Here is a 26,054-nt window from a genome sequence, read left to right as displayed (position 1 = left end):
AGGAAGAAAATAAATGATTGTGAGAAGGAACAAAACACAGTATCCTCTGCGGCCAGGGGCTGCATGGGCCACTGAACTGATCACACATGGTTCCTGCATCAACTGTGGGAGTGAAGGTGCTGGGTTAACCCTCGGAGGCCTAATGCTTTAAAAGTTTCACATTCAAAAGGCAGATACAATGAACCTGTTAAGTAGCAGAGTGGAGATTCTCTCAGGATCTGCGAAGCCAAAATGTGGACTGGAGGCATTTTCTGAGAGGCTAGTTTAGAGGGGCGGTTTTACAGAAGGCTGCAGTTGCTATCATCAACCTCATCATGATCATTATCAAATGACAATTAAGTCTTATGTCACGTAGCATCTCCTAAAACAAGGCCTTCTTTCCTGTGGGAGCTGGTTGTGGTGACGAGAAGTAGTATAACAAGGCCAGATGGTCAGAGATGGGGGAAAAGACAGGCGTGAGGCAGAGGCCACAGCTCTTGCCAAACCATCCCGCCCAGTTCCTTATTTTCAACTCTGCCTCTCCATACGCCGGTGTGGATGACCCTTTCTCTTCCACTTCTTCCTCCTTTGCTGTTTGCGCCCCCTGCTTCTCCTTTTGCTGCCCTCTTAGTGCAGAGGCGGTTCCGAAGCTCAGAACCAGCGCCTACCTGCCTCCCCACGCCTCTGGGCGCATGGGAAGCTGGATGAAAGCCCTGAAACTCTAGTGGGGCAGGAGCCGGCTTTCTGAGCATGTGCGAGCAAGCGACAGGACCAGGACGTATTTGGGGGGCTGGGCCCAGGTCGCAGCTCTGAGCGCAGAGTTGGATCGCGGTGCGCGCAGGGGCCAGCAGCACAGCCCGGAGCCGAGCCCCTGCGCCCTGACCGCAGCGGCGGCGCCCTACCCTCCCGGCGTGGGCGAGCTGGCCGCGAGTGCCTCGCTGCTTGACGCGAAGTGGAGCCAATCAGGGCGAAAGGCCCGGGCTGCCATGTGACAGGCAAGGCGGCCCTTTTCCTCAGCGCGGCCAGAGGGTGGAGAGAACCGGGGCTTGCAACGAGCCTTCGAGAGCAGCGGCCGCGGAGCAGGCGGTGGCAGCGGCGGCTGGCGGCAGCGGCAGAGCCTGGGGGCTAGCCGGCCGCGCATCCCCGGGCACCCCGGGTGGCGGAGAGCTCAGCGGGCCGCCAGAGCCGCAGGACAGGAGTGGACAAAGCAAGATGGCAGGGATCTTAGCCTGGTTCTGGAACGAGAGGTTTTGGCTCCCGCACAATGTCACCTGGGCAGACCTAAAGAACACGGAGGAAGCCACCTTCCCGCAAGCGGAGGACCTTTACCTCGCCTTCCCCCTGGCCTTCTGCATCTTCATGGTGCGGCTCATCTTCGAGAGGTAAGAAGGGTTGGAGAGCCTCCTCCCCTCCCCCCTACACACACAAACACACACACACACACACGCACACACACACGACACACACAACACAGACACACACACCCCAACCACGCGCGCGCACAAAAACGCACGCACACTCGCGTGCTCTGTGGCGCACGCACCCCCGCCCCCAGCCAGCTAGTAGCACCTTCACTTGCGCTCACACCTCCCAACCTTTGTGTTCAGGAAGGGGTTGCTGACCTCCCAGTCCAGCTTGCTTTTTGGGGGCCACAGAGGGTCTGGCTAGCCCACGGATTTCCTCTGGGGCTCCAGCGAAGGGCTGCAGGTCGATGGGGATCGCCCCTTACACTGCCAAGTTGGCCTGGCTGTCTCCTCCTCGCGGGCGGCCAGGGGAGGCGAACAAAGGTGCGCGGCGGCTGGTCGCGGGACGCGCAGCGCTCCGCGGGGTTCGCGCCTGTTGGCTGGCGCCGCACACCGCGCTGCCTGGCAGGGTTTCTCAGCCGAGGCTTGCCGCCACCCACCTGACAGCCAGGAACGTTCGGGACGCGCGGCCCAGAGGGAGGGGGAACAGCGCACACTTCCAGACATTTTCACCCGACCGCGGATGTTAGGGACTCTTCTTCAAGAGAATTCTCCAGGACCTCCGTGGCTTCTGATCGTGATTTGGTCTCCGTCAGTGACATGGAGTATCAGGTCCACATACCTGGGAAATAGGTGCAGTGGTTTGTAGGTTTCCAGCACTCCAGGCCATTAGCGGTTTGTTTAGGAGTCGGAATCGACTCAACCGCAACGAGCTGAGTTTGGTTTTTGGTATCCAGGATGGGTACTCAGCCGGCAAAATGGTGATACTGAATTCGTAACTGTTTCCTATGAATAAATCATACTTTTTTTTGATACCATAACACTTTTTCTTTTTTGATTTAAAGAATTGTCATATAGTTCCTCAATTTGGCCGGGTATCTCCATTGTCTCAGGCACAAACTTGTGTTACTCTCATTGAATCAGGCTTAGACACAACGTTTTCCCCTCCATGCATTCTCGGGTGGGTGGTATTGACCCAAAACGGAGACAGCCAAACACACTTCTGTCTTTCAGCTAAAAACCTCGTCTCTACTCCCTTCTCCCAATTCATCGGTAAAGGCTGAATTTCCTAGATCATAAAGTAGAGTTTAGACTCCATTTTTCACTTCACCTCCTTTCCCTCCGCCCCTAATTCACCTTGATTTTGTTTCTTAAGCTTTTGCTCTGTTGTTTTGTTTGCTATTTCTGTTAGCCTAAAACCACTCTTCAGAATGGCAGAATTTGTCTTTTGTGTTATTTGTTGCTGGAAATGGCAACATACCAAAGCTTCTTGGGAACAAAAAGTATCTTTTGTTTAAGAAAGGTATATATTTCAGTGGCAGTGTTTTTGCTTGAGAACTAAATCAGCTGTTCACATGCATAAGTCAATGGGCCCAAAAGAACAGATTTGAAGACCTATTTTAAAATTATTGTAATTAACACAGATATGTCATTGATCTTGAGTGCTGAAGCACGTTGTGAAAAAGTGGGTGTGTGTATAGGTTTGGAGTTGCTTCTGGAACTAATGTTTACTTACAGAAAATATGAACTTATATCTAACCTTGCAGTCTCTCCAAAGACAAGCAGACTCCCAGGGACTGTGATTGCACACAGATGACACGTAGTGGGGGCTCCACACACACATGACATCTGATAAATTTCAGCCGGCCTCACATTTAGATAACAAATGCATTTGAAAGAGATATGTCGTCGTAAATGTTTTGAAGCACAAAACATGCCAGCAAATGACCTGTATAGAAAGCTACATGTTCCTCTGTGCTGATTCCAGGCTGTTTATTAGGTTGGGAGAAAAAAATTATTACAGAATGGAGATAGCTTTGTTCTTAGATTCTCTGCCTTTTTTATTTAAAAACTTTCATAATACTTGAAAAGTCGAAGTTCATTTTTCCTTTTCCTGCACTTTTTTTTCCCCTTGCGTAATCCCATGATTTGATTTACAGTTTACACTAAGGGGTCAGCTATTTTCAACTATCAGTCACAGCAAATGTCCTCATACTGATATGTAAAGAGTTGGTCAGTTTCCTCCTGGCTGTTGACCAAGTAGAAGCTTTTTAATGGACTGTATAGAAAATAAAAGTTTATGATTTATGTCCAGAATAATAATCCAATATGGCCCATAAAAGAGGGTACTTCTGACTTTTGGAAGGGTGTTTACTTTGTTTCTTCTACAGCTGCGACAGCTCTGTCTTGAACCATCCACAATCTCAAGTCTCTGAAAAACCAAAGGTGTAGGTGGATCCAGGGGGTATAGTGCTGGTTCAGTGGTAGAAATCTCACCTTCCATGGGTGATACCTGGGTTTGATTTCTGGCCAATGCACGTCATGTGCAGCCACCACTTGTCTGTCATTGGTGGCTTGTGTGTTGCTATGACGCTGAGCAGATCTCAGCAGAGTTTCCAGGCTAAAATGGACTAGGAAGAAAGGCCTGGTGATCTTCTGAAAACCAGCCAGTGAAAACCCTATGGATCACAATAGTCCTGTCTGCAGTCGATCATGGAGACGGCACAGGACGGGGCAATGTTTCATTCCATTGTGCATAAGGTCACCATGAGCTGGTGGCTGAATTGATGGTAGCTAACAACAACAAGAGGTGGATCCAGAGTTAGCAGTTCAGTATATTGCTTCTCAAATCTAAATGGCATATTCTGGGATCCAACCTGTGGCCTTCATCTCAGTAGCATCCATCAAGGGCCTGAATCAATATGACTGTGCTAGTCGATATTATTATTATAAGTAATGACTCACTTTCAGTGAGTTGTGTGTACATCTTTTTTTTTTTTTTTTTGCTGTATTCTATAATATATAACATGATTTAAAGAAGCCTATTGTGAATCTTTTCTGTAAAATGAAATTATTTATGCTTCTACTGTTATTTATTTCAAGCTGGGAATATATCTGCAAGATACACGGTTGTCGAGATGTTTGTTATTTCTATTAAATGGGGTTAGTAATGAACTTGTTGAGGCTAAAATTGTGACTTTCTCTGTCTTCCTGTCAATCTAATGTATTTCTCACTATAAAGAAAAACACTAAAGAATTGATTGAGTTTGGGCTTTGCCCAGTTGAACAGCCCTATTGTTTTTATTTTTGCCCCTACTGTTGGGGTGTTGACAGTAGAGACATTGGTAGAAAGAATATGCCATGCTATAGCACCATATGGACAGCAATATGGGAGCCCAGCATGGCTAGTTAAAAATGGAGCAGCCTGAAGTCAGTGTATTTTGGCTGAGTCTGAAAAATCCAAGGCTTCATGGTTCTTAGCATAGCCTTCATACTAAACTTAGCTCTGGGTAGTGATAGGAAGGGCCACTCTAGGGATTACTTGACTGACAGGATAAAATGCCCCTGGTTGTTCATCACCAGGGGTTTGAACTTGTTTGTTCCAGTTCGAACCCCTGCTAAGAAGTTGCATTTCTAACAAGTTCCCAGGCGATGCTAACGATGCTGGTTAGGGACCAATTCTGAGAACCACTAGTAGAGCAGTGGTTCTCGAGATTTATTATACACTGAAAACATGGATGAATCTGGAGGACATTATGCTGAGTGAAATAAGTCAATCACAAAAGGACAAATACTGTATGAGACCACTATTTTAAAAATCCATGAAAAAGAAAGAAACAATCTTTGATGGTTATGGCCATCTAAGATACGTCTACTGATCCCACCCCATCTGGAGCAAGTAAGAATGAAGAAAACCAAAGACACAAGGGAAAGATTAGTCCAAAGGACTAATGGACCACAACTACCATGGCCTCCACCAGACTGAGTCCAGCATAGTTAGATGGTCCCTGGCTACCACCACCAAGTGCTCTGACACAGTAGAGGGTCCCGGACGGAGCTGGAGAAAAATGTAGAACAAAATTCAAACTCACAAAAAAAGACCAGACTTACTGGTCTGACAGACTAGAGAAACCTCAAGAGTATGGCCCCCAGACACCGTTTAACTCAGTACTGAACTTACTTCTGAGGTTCATCCTTTAGCCAATGATTAGACAGGCCTATAAAACAAACAATAATACACATAGTTCAGCCATGTATATGAGACTAAAGGGGCACACCAGCTCAGGTGCAAGGACAAGAAGGCAGGAGGGGACAGGAAAGCTAGATGAATGGAAATGGGGAACCCAAGGTCAAGAAAGGGAGAGTGTTGACACATCACAGGGTTGGCAACCAATGTCACAAAACAATATGTGTAATAATTGTTTCACGAGAAACTAATATGCTCTGTAAACCTTCACCTAAAGCACAATAAAAAAACTATTATACATAAGAGTAACCTGGAGATCTTGTTGAAATGTAGATTATGATTCAGCATATTCTAATTCAGCATTAGCATCGCCTAGGAACTTGCTAGAAATGGAATTTCTCAGCAGAGATTTGAACTGGAAAAGCCGGGTTTGAAGCCCTGCTTTCACCCTTCGAATTACCTGTTTCTTGTGGGTTTCTGTAGTTGAAAACTTACTAATTATTAACTCATGAAACTTTGTAGCAGGTTAAATGTCATTCTTTGCAGGCAGAAATAAGTCCTCTAAGAATAAAGAAATTTTTTTCCATAGACGTATTCTAGCAAATGGTTTGTTTGTAACATTTTTCAGTCATACTTTGAGTCAAAAGAATCATTCTGGCTGTTATCATTTGTGCTCCAAAAAGCTACGATATTCCTGAATAACTAGGACATCATGTTTAGTAAAGTAGAGGGGCAGTGGAAACAAAAACCCTTAATGAGATGGATTGACACAGTAGCCTCCACACTGATCGCAGACATACCAAGGATCATGAAGATGGCACAGGACAGGGCAACGTTTCGTTCTGTTATACGTAAGGTCGCCATGAGTCTGTGCCAACTTGACAAGAACTAACAACAACAACAGAGAAGGCAAGTACACTCTCTCCTCTGGTCTCATTTAGATGGATCCCAGAGTAGACCTGGCACTCTTGCAATGACTAGGTAAGAATTAAGCTCATTCCTGTCAAGTTGGCTCTCAAAGTGTCCAATTATGTGAGGACTGTCGTCTTTCAGAAGGGTGATGTCAAACGGTCTTGCCTGGCTCATTCAGCCAAAGAATAATCTGTGGCCCCCAAATCTTCAAAGAACAACGTCTTAGCTGTGTCAGAGGGCAAAGTCTGAACAGTGGGCTTTTTCTTCTGCATTTACTTAGTATTTTTGCCTTGCCAGCAGCCTTGGGTGAGGCTCTCTAGGAAAACTTTGAGTGTGTGGGTGTGTCTGTTCTGGTGGTTAAAGGGGAGAGAAGAGAGTGAATGAATGTTTGCCAGGAAACAATGGGGTAGCAGGTGAGGTTCATTACTGAAGGATGTTCATATAACGTACCTTGTGATAGACAGATATCATCGATATATTTTAGAAGGAGTTTTGAGAACAACTTGCTTACAAATATGGTTTTTCTCTTGCCATCATGGCTGGATATTAAGCTCTATAAATGTGCCAGTTTAGCTTTTTAAATAACGGTGTGATTCAAATTAAAACTATGGATACGTGCTTTGTTAGAGACGGGTGTAAGAGGCAGTTGTTGGATTCAGACACAAATACATTGCATCCTACAGTTTCTGATTGGGATTAGAAAAATTGGTTTTCAGTGAATGTTTTGTTGAAAAACAATCCAAAATCAAAAGGATGGTATTCTTTGCAGAACTTTAGCACAACCTTCTTATCTAGCAAAACAAAAGGTTTTGTAATACTTCAGCTATTTGTAATAAGTTGGTTTGTGGATAACAGGCTTACTACTATGTTCTATAGGGTCTCTATGAGTCAGAATCAACTCGATGGCAATGGGGTTTCTTTTTTTTTTAAGCCCTGTGAGGTAGATACTATTTTTTCCCCCAGTTTTGCAGATGAAAGTAAGAACTGCGCCTAACTTTAAACCTCAAAAGCAAACCCATTGCTGTGAAGTCAATTCCAACTCATAGCAACTAACTTTAGACAGCTTCAAATGGCATTACTCTTAATGGGCAGTGCCTTAGAATAATGGGAGAGGCAGGCGAGATAACTTTAAACGATCACAAATGGTTTAGTGTCATTAGGATTAATGGGATTCACACCCTGAGTTTACTATTTTTCCGTTGAAGATGGGGTTGCTATGAGTCGGAACTGACTCAACGGCACCTACAACAACAACAAGGTATTTCAGAAGTGGTTTCTCTTTTATGATGGGGAAGGGAAAGTGGCAGTAGGAGGAAAATGGAGTTTCAGATGAGTTTTTCCCCTCAGCATATCAGTTCAATGGCTTGTAAGAGATCACTGCATGTTCTTCAGGCTCTCGACACCTGTTTTCCTCACCTGATAAAACCTTGTTGGTGAGCACAAGAATCTAGGTCCATGCTGTACATTGGAGATTTTAAATGTTTATTACATGCGTTTATATTTCTTTCTCCATCACCCAGGCAGGACCAGATTTCCTACAGCTATTGGTTATGTTTCTTACAAACTCAGGATTCTCAAAATTTTATCTTTTTTTTTTTCTCCATCAGTTCATAAACACTTCTGAGTCAGGATACCAGGGTTCCACATTTTGTTTGTTAGTAATTAGATGTGTCACTGAATGTTTTTCGGGTCTTTTTTTTGTTTGCCTTTGTAAAAACAAGTAGTTAAACAAGATTGCATCTTGTAGTGCAAGGTTCCATCTATGTTACTGATACCCTGAGAATTTTTATTCCTATGATTTTGATTCTTTGGTTTCTTTCTCTTTTTAATGATTTCATAAGCTTTTTTTTGTCACCCTTTCCTGCCACCATAATCTTCACTGACTACTTCAAACCTCTATGCTATGACATGATTGAACACAGAATGTTGATTACCACAATGTCCTTTTGGGGTAGTCTTATCAGTAATACTATGTATATTTGGGTGTCCAGGGTTCACTGTCTGAAGCTATGACCTGATGCTCACCACATATTTGTTTTATGTTTGACTGTGGAGGCAGTGGCGGTTCAGTGTTAGATTTCTCATGTTCCATGTGGGAGACCCAGGTTTGATTCCTGGCCAGTGCACCTCAGATGCAGCCACCACGCATCTGTCAGTGGAGGCTTCTGTGTTGCTATGATGCTGAACAGGTTTTGGCAGAGTTTCCAGACTAAGACAGACTAGGAAGAAAAGCCTGCAGATGTACTTCTGAAAATCAGTCAGTGAAAACCCTATGAATCACAAAGGTCCAGTCATTCTGTGCATGGGGTTGCCTTGAGTTGGAGGCCAACTTGTTGGCAGCTAACAACAAAAGCAACATTGCGAATGACTACAGTTTTAATAAATAACATTTTTATTTTAATTTAAAAAGTAGTAGAAACAGCTAGTATTTTGTCCCTAACATGAGTTTATTATTTTACATAGTTCACATAATCATCTCCCAAGCCCTGTAAGGAGCCCTGGTGGCATAGTGGTTAAGAGTTTGGCTGCTAACCAAATGGTTGGCAGTTCGACTCCACCAGCTGCTCCTTGGAAACCCTATGGTGCAGTTCTACTCTGTCCTATAGGATTGCTATGAGTTGGAATTGACTTGATGGCAGTGCGTTTGGTTTTTTTTTGAAGCCCTGTAAGGTAGATACTGTTTTTTCCCCCAGTTTTGCAGATGAAAGAACTGTACCTAACTTTAAACCCCAAAACCAAACCCGTTGCTGTTGAGTTGATTCTGACTCATAGCACCTAACTTTAGATAGCTTAAAATGGCAAAGTAGGCATTTAGAACCAGGATTTCCTTATAATTTTGATGATCCCTTTTTTAAAGCAGACATCATGAGGTCATATTGTATATGTGGATTTTTATGTAGCCTTTCCCATTTAATATAATCTGAACATTTTCATTTAATTAAAATTATTTAAAAATATTTTTGATGACTGTACATTATTTTACACTATGGGTATATCATAATTCACTTAGCGAGTCTCCATGTTATTGTTGGACGTTTGGCCATTTTCAGTTTATGTGTGTAAATCTTTCAATTTCTCATGATTTCCTAAGGTATGTTTCCTAGAAGTGGAATTTTTAAGCCTGAAGGGATAAATATTTTACTGCTCTTGATAGATACAAATTGCCAAATTTATGTCTGGAAAGATGTTTGATACCCATTTGTACTTCTTTATTAGAACGTAGATTATTATCATTTCGAGAAATCTTTGCTTTGATAGTTGAAAAAAATGTTACTTGTTTTGATGCATATTTTTAAGTTACTCATGATGAACTTATTCCAAATATTTATTAGTCATTTATATTTCATTTTCTGTGAATTCATGCATTTTTCCTATTGAAGTGAGGAGATGAAGTTTTATCTTTTTTGATAGGAAAGTGGTTGGACTTTTTTTTTTTAATGCATAATGGTCTTGGTCTATTTCTCTGTTCGTGTGTTCACATTCTTTTATTTCTTTCTGCTACCCTCCTCTCCCCCATAACATAAACCACAGTCACCAGGGTGAAGCACCCTGGATTCTGCGTAGTGGAAGTGATGCATTGAACAGGATGAGATAGATAGATAATATCCTGACTTTATTATGTAGAGCGAGGCAGAGAGAGAGCTGGGAGGAAGACTGAGGTATCCAGAATGAATGGTTTTTAGAAAGGAAAACTCAGGGGTGGAGCCTCACCTCCTTTACAGTATTCCTCTGAACTTTTTGTTAAAAGTAACTTACTAGAAATTAACTGGTTTTCTTTTCTAGACTTAAATTTTTCTAGTTAGGAACAAACATCCCAGTCCCCTTGACCTCAGTTCCATCAAGCACTGTGTGTGTGTTGGGTGTGTGTGTCTGTGTGGGATCTAGGAGAGCCCCTGTTCTTTCCAGAATCATCTGTTATGGGTGAGTGGAAGGGGAGGGCCACTCAAGTATCCTGGAGCTTTTTTGAAAGGCGCTTGAACCAAACAGCTTTCTTTAAGCCCATTTGTTAATGTAGCAATTTAATAATAGTAATTTTGCATGTATAGAAGAAGAAAGCAAAGTGTCTTTAGAAAAGCACGCTTCACAGTTTCACAGGATCCCTAGCGTTAAAGTAAAGGCATCCTGGTGAGTATGAAATCCATTTAAAGTAAACCAGAATAATAGGATAAAATTGTACTAGGGCAAGCAACCTAGGCCGCAGATATATCCTATGAAAGCTTTTTGCTGTGGGAGAAGATCGGATTTGTCCCCCCCCGCTCATTTTTCATTTTAATTTTATAACCATTTTGTAAGCAAATACTTTAAAATGCTTGAAAACTTGAAGATGCGTTTACTCAAGTGCTGCATATATTATAAGGTAATCGAATTGCAAGCATTGGCAGGTACATACTATTGAACAGCAGTTTTTGAAGTTTACATGAATGTTTGGTCATTGTACAAAGCACTACTTTCCATAATTTCCTTTATAATTCATAATATTTGGCCACTTTTTTGTTTTGATTTAATTTGATTAGTAAAATCCCCCACCCTTCCTTTAAAGAAGAATCTTCTTTTCCTCACTGCTAGCCTCAAAATGGACTTCTTTGGACCACTCTTGCATCCCATTTCTGTTGTTGGTTTTATTATCCCAGAAGTGGATTGTTTGAATTGGTTGTTGTTGGCAGGATTGAACAGGAGATAGTCTGGTGGTTTTTAATTGTAGAAGCGATACATTCCTTTACTAGGGAGGTTTTTCAAACAGTGACCTAGGACTACCATTTATTTGTGACTTGCTAGTGTCTACATAAATGCCACATCTAATCTTGGAGGTTTTTAGGTTACAAAGCTATTGTTACTGTCTGGGAGCTGTGATTGGATTTCTATTTTCTTTCCTTCCCTCTCCCACTCTCTCTCTTAAGTCCTTATTATCATTAGCACAGATCGTTTAAAGTCCCAGGAAAGTCCTAAGACGAGCAGCACAGAGTTAAGATTGGGGGGAAGGGATTGAGAAAACCATCTAAAATCTTGTCCAGTTTGGCAAGTATCAGAGTAAGAGCTGCCAGCTAGTCTAAGTGGCTCTGTAGATTCTTGTCTTCATAGATTACCATTTCAAAGCAGAATAAAGTGACTTGGTGGTTTAAGCAGAGTGGCAGTGTGGACATAATAGCTTGAGTGAAGGAAAATTGAGAAAGCAGCAATCAGTCATTGAGGCATTATGGAGATTAGGAGTATACAAAGGCTTTGTGCGTCAGGAGGTTTGTGTATACCTTTGGGTGCATGGGTAGACTTGATGGTGACAGTGTATTTAAATTATGTTACTCTTTTGTTCATTTATTGCAATTAATTAGACATGTATATTCCTAACTAGAATTATAAGGAAAATGAATGGAAGATCAAAAAGTATAGAGCATGGGTTTACATCCAAACTCTGCCTGTATCAGCTCTGCAGCAATTTGCAACACACTCTCTGAAACTTGGTTTCCTCACTTGTAAAATGGAGAATAGACCTACTTTGTAGAATTGGAGGACTGACTAACTGCAAAAATGTATTTCAGGGGACCCAGCAAAAACTGGTTCTTAAAAATACACATTGTATAAAAGGTAATTGATACCATAGTATAGTGTTTGGCACCTAGTTGAGAAATAATGTGATTTTATGTGTTGTGGGGGGCGGGGGGGGGGACGGATTTGTATGGGGAGAGGTACAGCTTGTAGAGGCAGTAGGACCTGCTTAAGTACTAGATCCTAAAACTGAAAGATTTGCTTTTTCTGTTGAAGGGTAAATATTTCAGTTTTAGACAAGCCTTGAAGCCCCTATTTCTTCAGCATTGTGCCTATTTAGAGAGGAGAATATTTCTATGGCTTTTTCTTCTCAACTGTTAATAATGATGTGATTTTAGGCCAGGGACCTGCGTGTATTTGGTGGCAGAACACTGTTTGGTGGGGTTTTTTGTAGCCCAAAACCTTTTGTATTTGGCAACAGGCAACTATTTCTAGTGGTAGGATTTTAGACATGTGACAGGCAGCTGAGTACCACTTAGATCCGGACACCTTGTCTGGATTCTGTGCTGTTGGAGAGAGCCTGGGAAAAGGGCCTTCCACTGGGAGGAGTTTTCTAAAGCTGCCTTTTGGTGGAGGCAGGCTTTATGCAGATATCTTAACCTACCTCTCTTAGGCCCCACCTGGCCTGGCTCTTGGCCCTGGTCCTTTACTCTCAAGGGAGAGAGATCGGGTCTTCAACCACCGGCAATGGCACACATCAGATTCGGCGTGTATATTGATTTGAGACATGGGCTGAATTTTGGCCCTGCATCTTATTAGCTACACGTCTAGGAGCAAATTAGCCTCTCCAAGCTCAGTTTCCATCTGAAAATCATAGGGTTGTTATGCTGATTAAATGAGATAATGCGTACATCCTGTTGCCATTGAGTGGATGCCAACTCATAGCAACCCTATGTGACAGTCAGTGTAGAACTGCCCCAAATGCATGCATTGTGGTTCATTGTGTTTAGTACGGTGCCTAGCTCATCAGAGTCGCGATTACTTGCTCTTAAGGTTTATTCAAGGCACACACACACCATCACTTTCTGTTTGTCAGAACCCCGATTTCCAGAAATGAGACTTTACATTAGATTTTCAAATCCCTTTAGTGGCATTGCTTTCATGCCATGAATGTATATGGCAGGTGTGAGGGGGGTATTACCTGATGCCTGTTGCTATCTAGTCGATTCCGACTCATAGCAACCCTAGAGGACAGAGTAGTTAATTTTCTCTCCCTGTCTCCTCTAATCCCCGCTTTTCACCTGTCAGGATTGTTGGTGCAGTATTTGAGTTTTACTTTCCCTGTTATCTTTCTCCTTCTGGCTTTTTTCTCTCCTTCAAGAAAGATTCTGTTTTTTTCCAGTTGTCTCCGGCAGAAAACCCTGGCAGATTCCTGCAGAACCGGGCCTTGCCCATCTTACATTCATGCAATGCATTTTGCTGAGATTGTACATTAATATTTAGATAGTCCAGAGATCATTTTTCTCTAACAAGAGTCTCACAGAAAAAGGAAAGGCTTGTGACTGATGTCTGTTGATTTCTTTCTATAGATTGTCTAGTGGATTGTCTTAATTCAAAGACAAAAATAATTCAGTGTCATTAGGATCATATTTATGAAAATGCAAGTATTCAAACTAGCTGAGAATAATAAATTTATTTATTTTTCCCTTAAGAGAAGCAAATCCACACTCCCAAATTTGAACTTACATTGCTATGGAACAGGGAAAAAAGATGTTGTGATTTCTCTTGCCCGACCAAATTAGTTCAGAAGGGAGTTGCATCTGCTTCTAACTAGCCACACTTCTCCAGCTTTGCACTTTTAAATATAATCAGCAAATAGTTTTCCAGGTAAATAATTTAACAAACCTAGTAATTTTTTAGGCGTTGATAGAGGGCATCTACAGTGGTCCCTGGGTGGTGTAGATAGTTTGTGCTTGACAATTAGCCTAAAGGTTCAAACCCACCCAGCAGCTCTGCAGAAGAAAGGCCTGGTGATCTTCTTCCGTAAATATTATAGCCTAGAAAACCTTATAGGGCAGTTCTACTTTGTGATGCATGGGTCACCATGAATCAGAATCGGCTCACCGACAATGGGTTTGGTTTTTTTTTTTAAGAGGACATCTCAAGGGTGATCAGCTATGACGTTTGTCATAGGTTGGCTTTTAAATGAGGAAGTAAAGCAAAGATGAAACCACAATGCTGTAGAACAACAAATTGCCAAAACTGCCTCTATTTTTAGTTTGTAATACTTTAATAGAATCATAGACTTTCTACTTAGAAAAGTAGTTGAAAACTGATTCATTCGAAAATATATGCATCTATTATGTGTCAGACAAGAGTGGTGTAGCACAGTGGGAGGTGTGGTAGAGCGTCTGCCCTGGGTACACGTAATAAGGCGATACGTTACATATAGGACTTAAAAGGCAATAAAATTGACTACAAGTCGGTCTGCTTTTTGTTAGCACCAATGTCAGTGATAGAATATTCCTCGCCACCACGGCACACTGCTCCTATGGCTGCCCACCTCCTCTTGGAACGTCACTGCCAGACAGCATTTTAATGCACAAATAACCTGAGAGACCACACTTTGAGAATACCAGCAGAGAAAAGAATACTCCATCCACCTCCCGTTTATATATCAGGACACTGAAACCCGCACAATCAAGTGACTTACCTTGGTGCTACCCACTTGGGTCCTGGCAGAGCCTGGCCACTATGGAATGAACCCATGCGTACCATTGTAGGGTGACCAACTTGCGCCAGTTTGCCTGAGACTTTCCCTAGTTTTAGCACTGAAAGTCTTGTGTCCCCAGAAACCCCTCAGTTCCAGGCAAACTGGAACAATTGGTCACGCCACCTGATTGCTCACCCTGCTAAACCAGGGCCAGGTTATATTAGAATCCCATGAGAAACCTTTTTACCACAAAAATGACTACTCTGTCTCCCCGTAAGGATGAATTAGAAAGAGTGATTGTGGAAAGAACCTTATTGTCAGCGTATCACAATTTCATGCCTTTTTGTTAAGGTGACAGAAGGGCTCCCATTAAGTGTGGGTTGGAGCTCCCAAGGGTAGATCTCCTTCAGGGTCAGTTCTTGGTGTGGTAATTGCCCCTTAGCATATTTGTCCCGTGTTGTGGAGACCACACACTTTTTTGTTTCCTCCCACTCTCACCCCAGCTTGTGCTCAGTCTCGTTTTTGAGGCACCCGCACTCAAACGGCTGCTCGCAAAATTGTAAGGGGCCTGGGGCCAGCACAAAAATAGATGTGCAGGTGGTGGTGGTTAACCAGCAGTTACTTCCAAGGAGGGATCAGGCAGTCAAGTGGTTTTCCGTGTATTTTATGTTCATAGTTTTGTTGAGTTTTACAATGTGTAAAGTGTACTTTTGCTAGTGCTAGGTACGTGCGGTTTATTTGAAAGAACTAGGCTCCCGAAATAACCATTCCAGTGAACTGTATGTTAGAGTTTAACGAGAGAGGTGTGAGGAAATTCCAGCTACTCTGACACTGCCTCCCTCAGAGGCGAGCTTTACCTGTGGGTTTCTAAGCAGGCTTCCCAGTGTTAACACCTGTGCCCCACTCCCCCACCCCACCCAAGGCTGTGCACACCTGGCACACTGTCAAGCAGTATAAGACTGGGCAGAGGGCAAGTAGTAACCAGTGTAGAATCATAGCTTATCATTCTGTTAACTGCGTATCCTATTTGTCTGGAACTGCCACATATTCTCTTTACCTCTCCCTCTGTCTCAGACCGTAGTTTTGTCTTCAAATCTAAGGTATGCCTTAGGCATCGAATCTTCTATTTAGCCTGGGTAAACAGAATCTCTTGCTTGGTTGACCCCTTACCTCCTGGTCCTGAGCCCTGGTTTCCAGCTGTCTTGTTATCACTCACATTTCCCAGGGTGATAGGGAGTTTGGGGCAAGGGCACATATACATGCCATACCAGTTGCTTCGACTCAACCCTGTGTGTGTCAGAGTATAACTGTGCTCCATAGGGTTTTCAACGGCTGATTTTTCAGAAGTAGAAATCACCAGGCCTTTCTTCTGAGGTGCCTCTGAGTGGACTTGAACCTCCAACTTTTGGTTAGCAGCCGAGCATGTTGACCATTTGCACCATCCATCGACTCCAAGTGCACTTAGAAGGATAGTTAATACGAGCTTTTATCTCAATTTTTTGCCAAATTTAATCTTTTTGGTGTTTTAAAAATACGGAATAAATCAGTTTGTTCTTTCTGTTTCAAAAACAAGTTCATGGTTTTAGACTTTTTTTTCTGATAAGTACAAAGAAATAAAATTAGGTTGTTGAGGTCAGAATTTTAAAAGAATTTTATTATTTTGCAAGTAGTTGTCTCCCTCTTCAAAGCTGAGGGTGAAACAGAAATGTTGCACTGAAAGCGGAACCAAAGCTTGTTAGCCCCTTTCTCTGTCAGTCTCCATTCTGTTTTCCATCCAGTGCTGAATCCTTTACTCAGTGGTCAAATGTAAGGAATTTCAGCCTTTCAAATTGTCTAAAGCTTTTCTGAATTGGGTGCACTTAACTGCTAGAAACTTCTAACTGCCCTATTTTAAAAGCCAACCTAAAAGAATCAGGAAGGTGCCCTGAATGGGAACTGCTAAGGTGAGTAATGTATAATAATACCTTTTGGAAGTTGACAGATTATAGTTATCTTTGCAAGCGAAGGTAAACACAGTCTTTCTGGTCCTGAGGCCCAGTGTTTAGATTTGTGAAGAGAGAGAGACAGACATACAGAGAGAGACAGACACTGACTGACTCTTTGCTATGTGTATACAGCCAAAGGGAGCACAGAACCCCAATTTTGGCTTAAAATTCCATCTTGGTAGAACCCTGGTTAAGTTACCGTTATACCCCAGTGGGTGTTAGCTGTAAATCCCAGCACTCAAATGTACAGTCATTACTTGCTTAACAAGCATTCTTTGACTTTTATTTATTTATGGTGTTTTAGAAAAGTGCTTTAATTTTCTAAAGTAATTTTTTTATTCTGTATGTAGTATACAGTTCATACATAAGTATACAGCTTATTGAATTATCACAAAGTGAATACACCCATGTATTTACTAATTAAAACCCAGATCAAGTAACAGAACATTGCTAGCACACCAGAAACTCCTTCTCATTAGTTTTTGCCCATTTTTATAAATCAGGGAAAAGTAATTTGCAGTGTGAAGATGAAAGGCAAATTTAACTCCTAATCTATGCAACAAAACTCACCATTCTCATTATGATCATTAGTTCCTTATGGAGGAAAACACAAGCTCAGGCAGTTGCCATCACCCATCAAACCTCTTTCTTCTATTTATGTTAAATTTATGCACAAGCTTGGATATGTGTGTGCTTATATACAAAATCTGATTAATATTGGACTGCTGTAAAGTTAATAAATTAAAGAAATTATTTATAAAGCAGTGAGAAGAGGATGTGAGGATGTGACAGTGTGACAAAGTGAAAGAACCATAGTCAGAACACACATTTTCTTTGCCACCTTGTTAAACTAAAGAGAATGTTCTAAGGATGAGAATTAGTAAAGAGACCAAAAAAAGAAGTGTCTTTACATCTTTTTTTTTTTTTTTGAAAAAAATTAAGGATGTTAAGAAGCAGAGGATGAGTGTGTAAGTTTGTTGAAGTGCTTCTGTATCCTGTCCCTTGAATATAGAATATCTGTTTGAGAAGATTCATAGTTTGGGATAAGGTTAGACTTGAAAACACCATATATTTTGAACACTAAGTCTATTTGTGTTCTACTTATTTGGAAAATATTATCTTAATACTTGCAGTGCTTTGTACTCACCTTAAAACGTGTCTCAGTCTGAATTTTTTTTAAGAAAAGTGTTCTTCTATTGTGTCTTTGGATATATCTTCTATTCCATTTGTTCTCTTCTTGAGGAATACCAGTTATATATATGTTAGATTTATTTTGTCTGCCTACCATATCCATCATCTTTATAATCATTTTAATATTATTTTTTCCCATGTGGTTTTATTGATCTTCCTCACGTCTAGCTACCATGTGTTTGACTTTTTCACTCAATATGAGTTGTAACAGAAATTGTGTTTTCTATTGCTTGTAATGTTGCTTTAATATCTTTTTTTAATCTTTCCCTTCTGTTTTACTGCTATATCTGTTTACATTTTTTGTGCGGTTTCATAATCATTTTTTGGAATCCCAGCATTGCTTCTTTGACTTCTTTTTTTATATTAAGCGTTATCACATGGCCTGCAATTTCTTTGAATTTTTTGTTTGAAACCTTCCTATGTTCCTGCAGGTAATTCTTTTTCATTTTCATTCTGTTTCTTATTAGTTTGTAGTTTTTATGCATAGGCTGCTGCACTGGTTCCTACCCATGACTTTTAATCCAAAACACATAGAAAATGTTGGATTACTTTCTGTTTATTTTTGCAAAGAAGTACCTTAAAATTAGGTTGTTAAAAATCTTCTATAGATTTGGACTTGTAACATAATAGATAGATAGTTTTCTTTAGAAATAATGTTTTATTGATAAAATACTCCGTGTTCTATGATTACCACTTCATATGAGTCTTACAGCATTCAAATAGCTGTAACACTACAGTGTTGGGATACAAATTTTCCAGATCCTTTTATAAGTAGCTATAAGGGATGTGGTATAACAACATTATTCCAAATTACCCATGTTGGAGATAATGGGTTTTTCACACTAGTTGTAAATGGAATTTCTGGGTTTTTTCTTTCCGGTTTTCTTGGAAATGTAATAATACAGTATATGATGGAGTGACAGAATCTTTTGGTGCATTATTATCTCAGCAGTAATCATTTGTTAACTTCTAGTATATTTTAATTTGTGGATTTTTAACTATGATAAATGTTTCAGTGTCTAGAATGATTAATAATGCTACAAAACAATCAGTATTCCAAACATTTTATTTTGAACATTTAAAATTATAAAACCTCTTCCTTCATCTTTTAAATCATTTAAAAAATTACCCAGTGATATATGTCTGTAGTCTCATTGGGAAACTCCTAATACAGAAAAAAGCAAAAATTCTCCATTTTCTCTGTGTTTCCACAATCTCACTTTCTTCTTAGATGTAATCTCTGTTAACAGTGTATCTGTCTGTCCCTGTCTCTCTCTTTATCTCTCTGTATCATCTCTCTCTCTCTCTATCTCCTTGCAGAACTTTTCCAATGCATCTACCTGCATATATATCCATATAGAAATATAAAGTTTGTTAAAAACATGAATGATAATACTCTAAATACTGGTCGGAAACTTAATTTTATTTATTTTTTTACATTTAATACTATGTCTTGAAGATTTTCCCATGTTGGTGAATGTAGAACTACTTTATTCTTCTTAATATGGTTGTGTAGTATCCCATTGTATGGATTGTTTCATAGTTCATTTAACTGCTTTTCTATGAATGGACATTAAGATTTTTGCTATGAGAAACAATGGTATAATAATAATCACTCTTGTACAGATTTCTGATAGACAGGAGTGGAATTTTTGGGCCAGAGGATGTGCAGAGTTATAATTTTAATAAATTCTGTCAAAGACTTTCAAGAAAAATTATACCAGTTTATACTCCCAGCAATATTGTGTAAGAAAACCCATTCCTGATGTCCTCACCACACTACCTTAACCTGCTGCACTTGAATGTAATTTGACCAACTGTCCTAATCTCTAATGAAAACAGATGTTCTAACATGATGGTTTGTTTAAAGAACATCAGCTTGGGGTCCTGGCTAAGAAGCAAATTTAGTAAAATTTACCATGAAAAGACATTTTGCCATTCTTTCTGTACCTGAGAAATGGGAATAATAATATTAATAATATAATACAATGAGAAATCCATTCCAGTTTATAATTTTGAACTCTGCAACATCTATTGAAACCATTTATTTAACAAACATATATCTCATATATTTATGCTCTTTCTAACTCATTACCTTAGGCTTATATAGCTAACAGGAATGGAGAATGTTTTGTTATATCCTTTTACAACAAATAAAAGTCATAAGCATAGTAAATGTTACCTTCTGCAAGAAATCCTAAATTAGGAATATTTCTCCTTGTAAGGGGTTTCCTAATAATTTATTATCAGAGTAATTACCTACAATTAAGCTATTCGGATGGTAGAAACATTTCTATTCACCAAATAACCAAAATTATGGATGAGAGTTTTTTTATTACTTTTTTTTTCCCATGAGTGAGTTTAAATCAAGAGCATAGACGTTTTGAATCTAGAACTAGATTATTTTTTAGCACAGCTGACTCACCTCCCTGTCATCATATTATTTCATCATATCTTTCTGTTTAAAGGAAAATTATATTATTATACCTGTAGAATGGTATGTATTAAAATTTCTTAGACCTTTATGAAAATGTTCAAATGTAGAAAAAGTAAAAAAGAATAATTACCATAAACACTCATATTCATGTTTTCCCTTTTTTGGCTTAACCATTAAAAAAAATTACAGATCTCATGACACATTACCCTTACATACTTCAATGAATATTTCCTAAGAATTCGACTAAGACATTGTAGGTAGCCTTTTAAAAATAGCCTTTTGAAAATGAATTTTACATGGTGAAATTTTGTATGTAATTTCTTTTCTTTTTGAAATATATAGCTTCAAAGCTGTAGAAAGCTTATTTATTGTTTATGGGTTTGGTAAAATTATAAGATAAAGGAAGAATATAAATTTACACTCAATGACTACATATTATAGATGTATGAAAAATAAGACTAGAAGTGATATTTTAGTGAAAAATTAATGGGAGATCATATGCAATATTTTCTGTGGTTATTCATGGACTCTGTGTCCAAGGGTTTAACTGGGAAACCATTACAAGAAGTAGCTAAGTAGTTGTTAATTAATAATGTTTCTGGGTTTTATAAAATCAATGCAAAGCTTATTGGCTTATCAGTCAAGTGTATTAGGTTCGTCTATATCTGACAAACATTTTGCAAGATTTTCGGCTCCTGCCCCTGGTATGGTAGTGTTTACCCTTCTGTGGGTCATGTTTGGTCTTGCAGCATGGTGGCTTCAGGGCTCTAAACTGGACAATTGTTACTGTGGAGTAAAATTACCTTCTCAGAATGCAAGTCCAGACTCACCATTCCTGTTGGCTACGTAACCCTAAGGCAGTGAGTTGGAAGAGTTTAAATATATGAGATATATGTTTGTTAAATAAATGGTTGCAGTAGATGTCACAGGTTTCAAAATTATATACTTTAACAGATTTCTCATTGTATCTTATTGTTTTTTTCCCCGTTTGTCAAGTAATGAAAGAGTGGTAAAAGAAGTTAGCTCATCTCCCCAAAACCAATTCTTTAACAGAAAAAGGAATTGCAGCCACCAGCCACTGCATTAACTATACCCTTCTTTAGAATCCTCTTTTCCTTATCACCTATTATCATCACCCTGCCCTGTGTGATTTCCTGGGAGAGAAGCTGGTAAAGAAAAATATCAATACATACGTTTTGTGAGAAAGTTCCAAGCAGTAAAATAGGGTGTACAATGAAAAATAAATCTCCTTCCGCAGAGACAATCATTTGTAACTGTTTTCTGGAATTTTTTTATCTGCATTTCCAAACTATATGTATCTCTATAAATTTTATTTAATACAAAATATAAATTTTCTTTTGCACTTCATTATTCACTTAATACGTCTTAAAGATTTTTTATGGGAACACTCAAAAGTCAGCTTTGTTCTTGTAAATGGTTTTGTACAATTTTAACACACGTGTATACATACGCACATAATTTATTTAATCAGTCTCCTATTAGTATATCCTGAGGTCATTTCCAGTCATTTGCTATTAAAAGTGATATCACAGTGGCTAGTTTTGTACATATATTTTTATTTACATGTGAATTACTTTAGGACAAATTCTTATGAGTGTGAAGTTGCTGGGTCAAAGGTAGATTCAATTTGAATTTTTTTTAAGCAATTTGAATTTTGATAGGTTTTCCAAGTTGTTCTGCTAGGGGATTATACCTGTTTATATTCCCACTGACTGAAGAAAAGTTTCTAACACGATATATAACTGAACTTCCCAAATGTTTGCCTACTGATTGTGTGAAAGATGGTATCATTTTAATTTGCCCTTTTTAAAAGTGAAATTCAGTATCCTTTCTTATGTTTTAAAGCCATGTATATTTAATTTTCTCTGAATTACTTAATGCTTTTTTGGGAGATTATTGATTTATAAAGGCTCTCTATGTAAAAACAAAGAAATTAACTGTATTCATGTATATTGCAAATATTTTTAATTGTCTTCTGGACCGAAGATTTTCATTTTTATATGGCCTGATTAATCAAGGTTTTCCCTTTATGGCTTTCTAGGTTTTGTGTTGGACTTGTAAAGACTGCTTCCTCAGTCCTTGTCTCTAAAAAAATTTTCCCAGATATCTACTAATATACCTACTCCTCATTTATTGACTATCTCATTATCTGATATTTCCCATTTACAACAATAGTAAAAAATCTACTATACGACTATTTTGCATATTAACGACATACATCTGGCAGTAACAAACACCAAGGTGCAAGACAAGAGTAACACTGGCTGTGATGGTTAAGGTTGTGTGTCGACTTGGCTGGGCCATGATTCTCAGTTGTTTGGCAGTTATGTAATGATGTAGATTGGCACTTATATAATAATGTAATTTGGTGGTTATGTAATGATGTAGTCGTCCTCCATTTTGTGATCCGATGTGGTCATCCTCCATTTTCTCATAATGCCAATTTTCACATAACGACCTGGTCTTTGGAACCTAACTATGTCAATAAGTGAGGAGTGGGTGCTTGAAAATTTTAAAAATTAATTGAACGGATACATGCTTAGTGTTTTGAAACTCAATGGTACAATTTTAGGATACAATCTAAAGTGCTTTAACAAACCTCAGGATGCAGTGCCTAAAGGAAATAGTTTATGCTTCTCATCAGACATTCTAGAAATAGGAAAGTTTTCCAGGACAAATGGGTAGCTCTTCATTAAAAGTCAAGGTTCCTTCCTGAGGTTGTGTTATCCCTCTGGTATTGTTCTTATTTGCCTTATTAAAGCTGGCACACCAGCAGCAAGTTAATGTTTTAGCTAGTCTGTGGGGACAGGGCCCTGGTGGCACTATGGTTAAGCACTTGGCTCCTAACTGAAAGGTCTGCCATTCAAACCCACCTAGCTGCTCTACAGGAGAAAATACCTGGCAGTTTGATTCCAGTCCTAGATTACAGCCTAGAAAACTTTACGGGGCAGTCTTAGTCTGACATATAGGGTCACTATAGAAAACCCTGTGGACCAGTTCTGTTTATAATATAGGGTCACTGTGAATCAGAATCGATTCTTTGGCACACAACAACAGCCTATGGGGAGGGAGGAAGAGAAAGTAGAAACAAGTAGCTTCTTTTTACAGACATAACCTGCAAATTGCCCCCATAGCTATTCTTCAGATCCAGTTGGGCTGAACTTAGTCACATGATTCTCACATTTAGCCTTTAGAGAAGACCAGGAAACGAGGTCCTTAGCAGAACACTTGTATGGTTTGTTAAAACTTGGTGGGAATGAAGATGAGATTCTGTTACTAAAATGAAGGAAAGAACAGATTCTGAGAAAAGATTAGTGGTCTCTACAGTGCATCATAAGGCTTATAATAGTAATTTTGTAAAAAAAATTCTCCTTCCTTAGCCTCTTGCCATACCTGATTTTCCCTCCCCCACCCACTCTTCACTCTTAGGAATTTCTTCTGCTATTTACCCTATATTTTTTTAAATACATGAATTTGAATTTTTATAAAGGAATGTGAGGATTTAATTATCTATGACCCAACCCCTTTGCCTACACGCTTTTTCCCCTCTCCTCTGCCAATATACTTACATCACAATTATTGCTTATGTTTGGTTTCAATGTTGATATTATTATGGTCTGTAAATATTGTTCGTATCTGTGTAGTGTGCTGTGATCATATTTTATTTCTTGAATAACATTTACTTTTTCTGGGATTAGCAAGTACCTGATTTTTCATAAGTTTGTTTTCTGTGTATCTGCCATTAAATTATTTTCTAACTTTCTGATAGAACTCTAGAATTCTGGGGAAAAGAGTCAAACATACCAGATAATCTATTAGTTCCACTTAAAAACAAACAAACAAAAACTCCTTTCTAGTGCATTTTCCTCCTTTTACTGATAGCTGAAATGTTTTGTGTGTGTGTGTTTTGGTTTTTTTTTTTTTTCTCCTGCAAGCCTGCTGTTATTCTGAGTCTACCCTTTGCCCTCATCTTGGAAATTCCCTTTCCCTTTTCATTTGTTGGATTTCCTGTTTCCTGAATCTCACATCTTCCTCTTTTTATGTTTACTTTGTCATTTTAGTGGAATGCTCCCTCCAGTAGCTTTCTGTGTGTGTGAAAATGTCATTATCCCCTGTCTTACCCAATTGACAGTTTAGCTGGGTATGTTTTCTAGGTTTGAAATAATTTTCCCTCAAAATTTTAAGGGTATTATTCCATTATATTATGTTGTGTGGAGTTCTGAGGTTCTGTGAAAAAGTCTGATGTTATTTAGATTTCAGATCTTTTGTTGTGACCACTTTTCCCATCTGGAAACTGTAGAATATTTCAAAATGTTAATGTGATCAGCTTTGTTTTTTGTTTTTCACTGTTGCAATTGTTGGGCTCTTTTAACCTAGAAACACATACCTGCAGTTATGTCTTAGGCTGGGTTCTCCAGAGAAGCAAAACCAGTAAAGCGTATAAGTATATATATGGAGAGAGTTATGTTAAGGAAACAGCTCCAGCGATTGTAGAGGCTAAAATGTCCCAAGTCTGTGGATCAGGGTAGAGGCATCTCCCAATTCATACAGCTGCAGAAGCCAGTGAGCCCAAGGTCAGCAGGTCAGAGAGTAGGGCTCCCGCTCACAGGCTGTGAAGATCGAGGAATTCCAAGATCGACAGGTAAGCTGCTAGCTCAGGTCCCAAGAACCGGAGGTGAGACAATAAGAGGCAGCTGCTGAGTCTGGAACAAAGTTTTTGGCAAGGCGAGTAGGCAGAAAGTAACCGGCAGAAGGCAGAGAGATGAACTGAGTGGGAGAAGCTGCCACAGGCCCCATCTCTGCCAGTACCACTCAGCAGACTCCATCATGGGGGTGATCACATGTCAAATTTCAATGGGGAAGTGATCACAACATTATACAACTGCTAAAACCCTGAGAATCATGGCCTAGCCAAGTCAACATACAATCTTAGCCATCACAAGTTAAGGGAAATTTTTCTTGTATTATTAAATTATTGATAATTTCCTGTATTCTATTTTTCTTTATAGTCTCTGTTGTTGTCTCTTTCTGGGACTGCTTCCAATTGGAAGTTGTCTCTCCTGGATTGATCTGCTAATTTTCATAGCTTTCCTTTATTAATTTTTTTTCTTTTTTATTGTGGTAAAATATATTTTGCTTCTTTAAACTTGTGAGAGACATTGATGTGGATGAGTGTTTCAGAGGGTTCAACAGAGACACTAAATTACTCACTGACACATGCTAATAGAGTACAAAGTTAGATGGGAATCTTCTCCAATGTCTTTGCCTTAGAGTGCATAATCGAGTTTCAATTGTCCATCGAATGGAGGGGAGAAATAACATAAGAAGAAAAAAAAGATAGAAAATTTGTTAAGCATTTAAACCTGTCTGGGAGTTCATTTGACAGTTACTTTGCAGAATACAATAATAGAATTTCATAGCTGGAAGAGACCTTTGTGATTATAAAATTCTGTAATTTTACAGATGAGAAAACAAATCTTGAGGGTTAATGACTTACCCAAGATCACACAATTAGTGACAGAGTTAGAACTAGAAAACAGATGTGTTAACTCCCAGTTCCGTGTTTTTTATTTACCTTTTAAAATGATATTTCCGTAGGTACATATCCAAAGCCACCCATGTGCCTGAGAACTGATATCTGGGACCTCAGCCAAGTGTAGGATAAGGGACGCATGAGCTTGGAGACACAGAAACACTTCTGAGATTTTGCGCTTGCTCTGAGTATATTTCAGAGCCAGGTAATCTCCTCTGACAAGCACAGCTTCAACTGTGTGATTTTGAAGTGTGGACCACTACATTTAGGGTGATAAACTAGGACTGGGGAAAGTTAACAGAACAGACATACATCCAAGTTAAAATAAAAGTGAAAGTGTCGGCACCCTCCGAGAAGCCAGTTTGGAGGGAT

General features: G+C 39.5%; 1 protein-coding gene across 2 annotated transcripts in view; it reads left to right on the top strand.

The window, feature by feature from the left end:
* The first annotated feature begins 846 nt into the window (after window positions 1–846).
* CERS6 (ceramide synthase 6) overlaps window positions 847–26,054 on the top strand; it is a 333,383-nt gene continuing 308,175 nt past the window's right edge. For both annotated transcript variants that reach the window (XM_023730602.1, XM_004375551.2), the window contains exon 1: window positions 847–1,361. In XM_023730602.1, the coding sequence (XP_023586370.1) occupies window positions 1,192–1,361 (170 nt within the window). In that variant the 5' untranslated portion in view covers window positions 847–1,191. The remainder of the gene's footprint in view (window positions 1,362–26,054) is intronic.

The sequence above is a fragment of the Trichechus manatus genome, unplaced genomic scaffold, assembly GCF_000243295.1.
Source record: "Trichechus manatus latirostris isolate Lorelei unplaced genomic scaffold, TriManLat1.0 scaffold00037, whole genome shotgun sequence".
Classification (NCBI taxonomy): domain Eukaryota; kingdom Metazoa; phylum Chordata; class Mammalia; order Sirenia; family Trichechidae; genus Trichechus; species Trichechus manatus.
The sequence above is the reverse complement of the archived record's forward strand: the minus strand, read 5'-3'. Positions and strand labels throughout refer to the sequence as shown.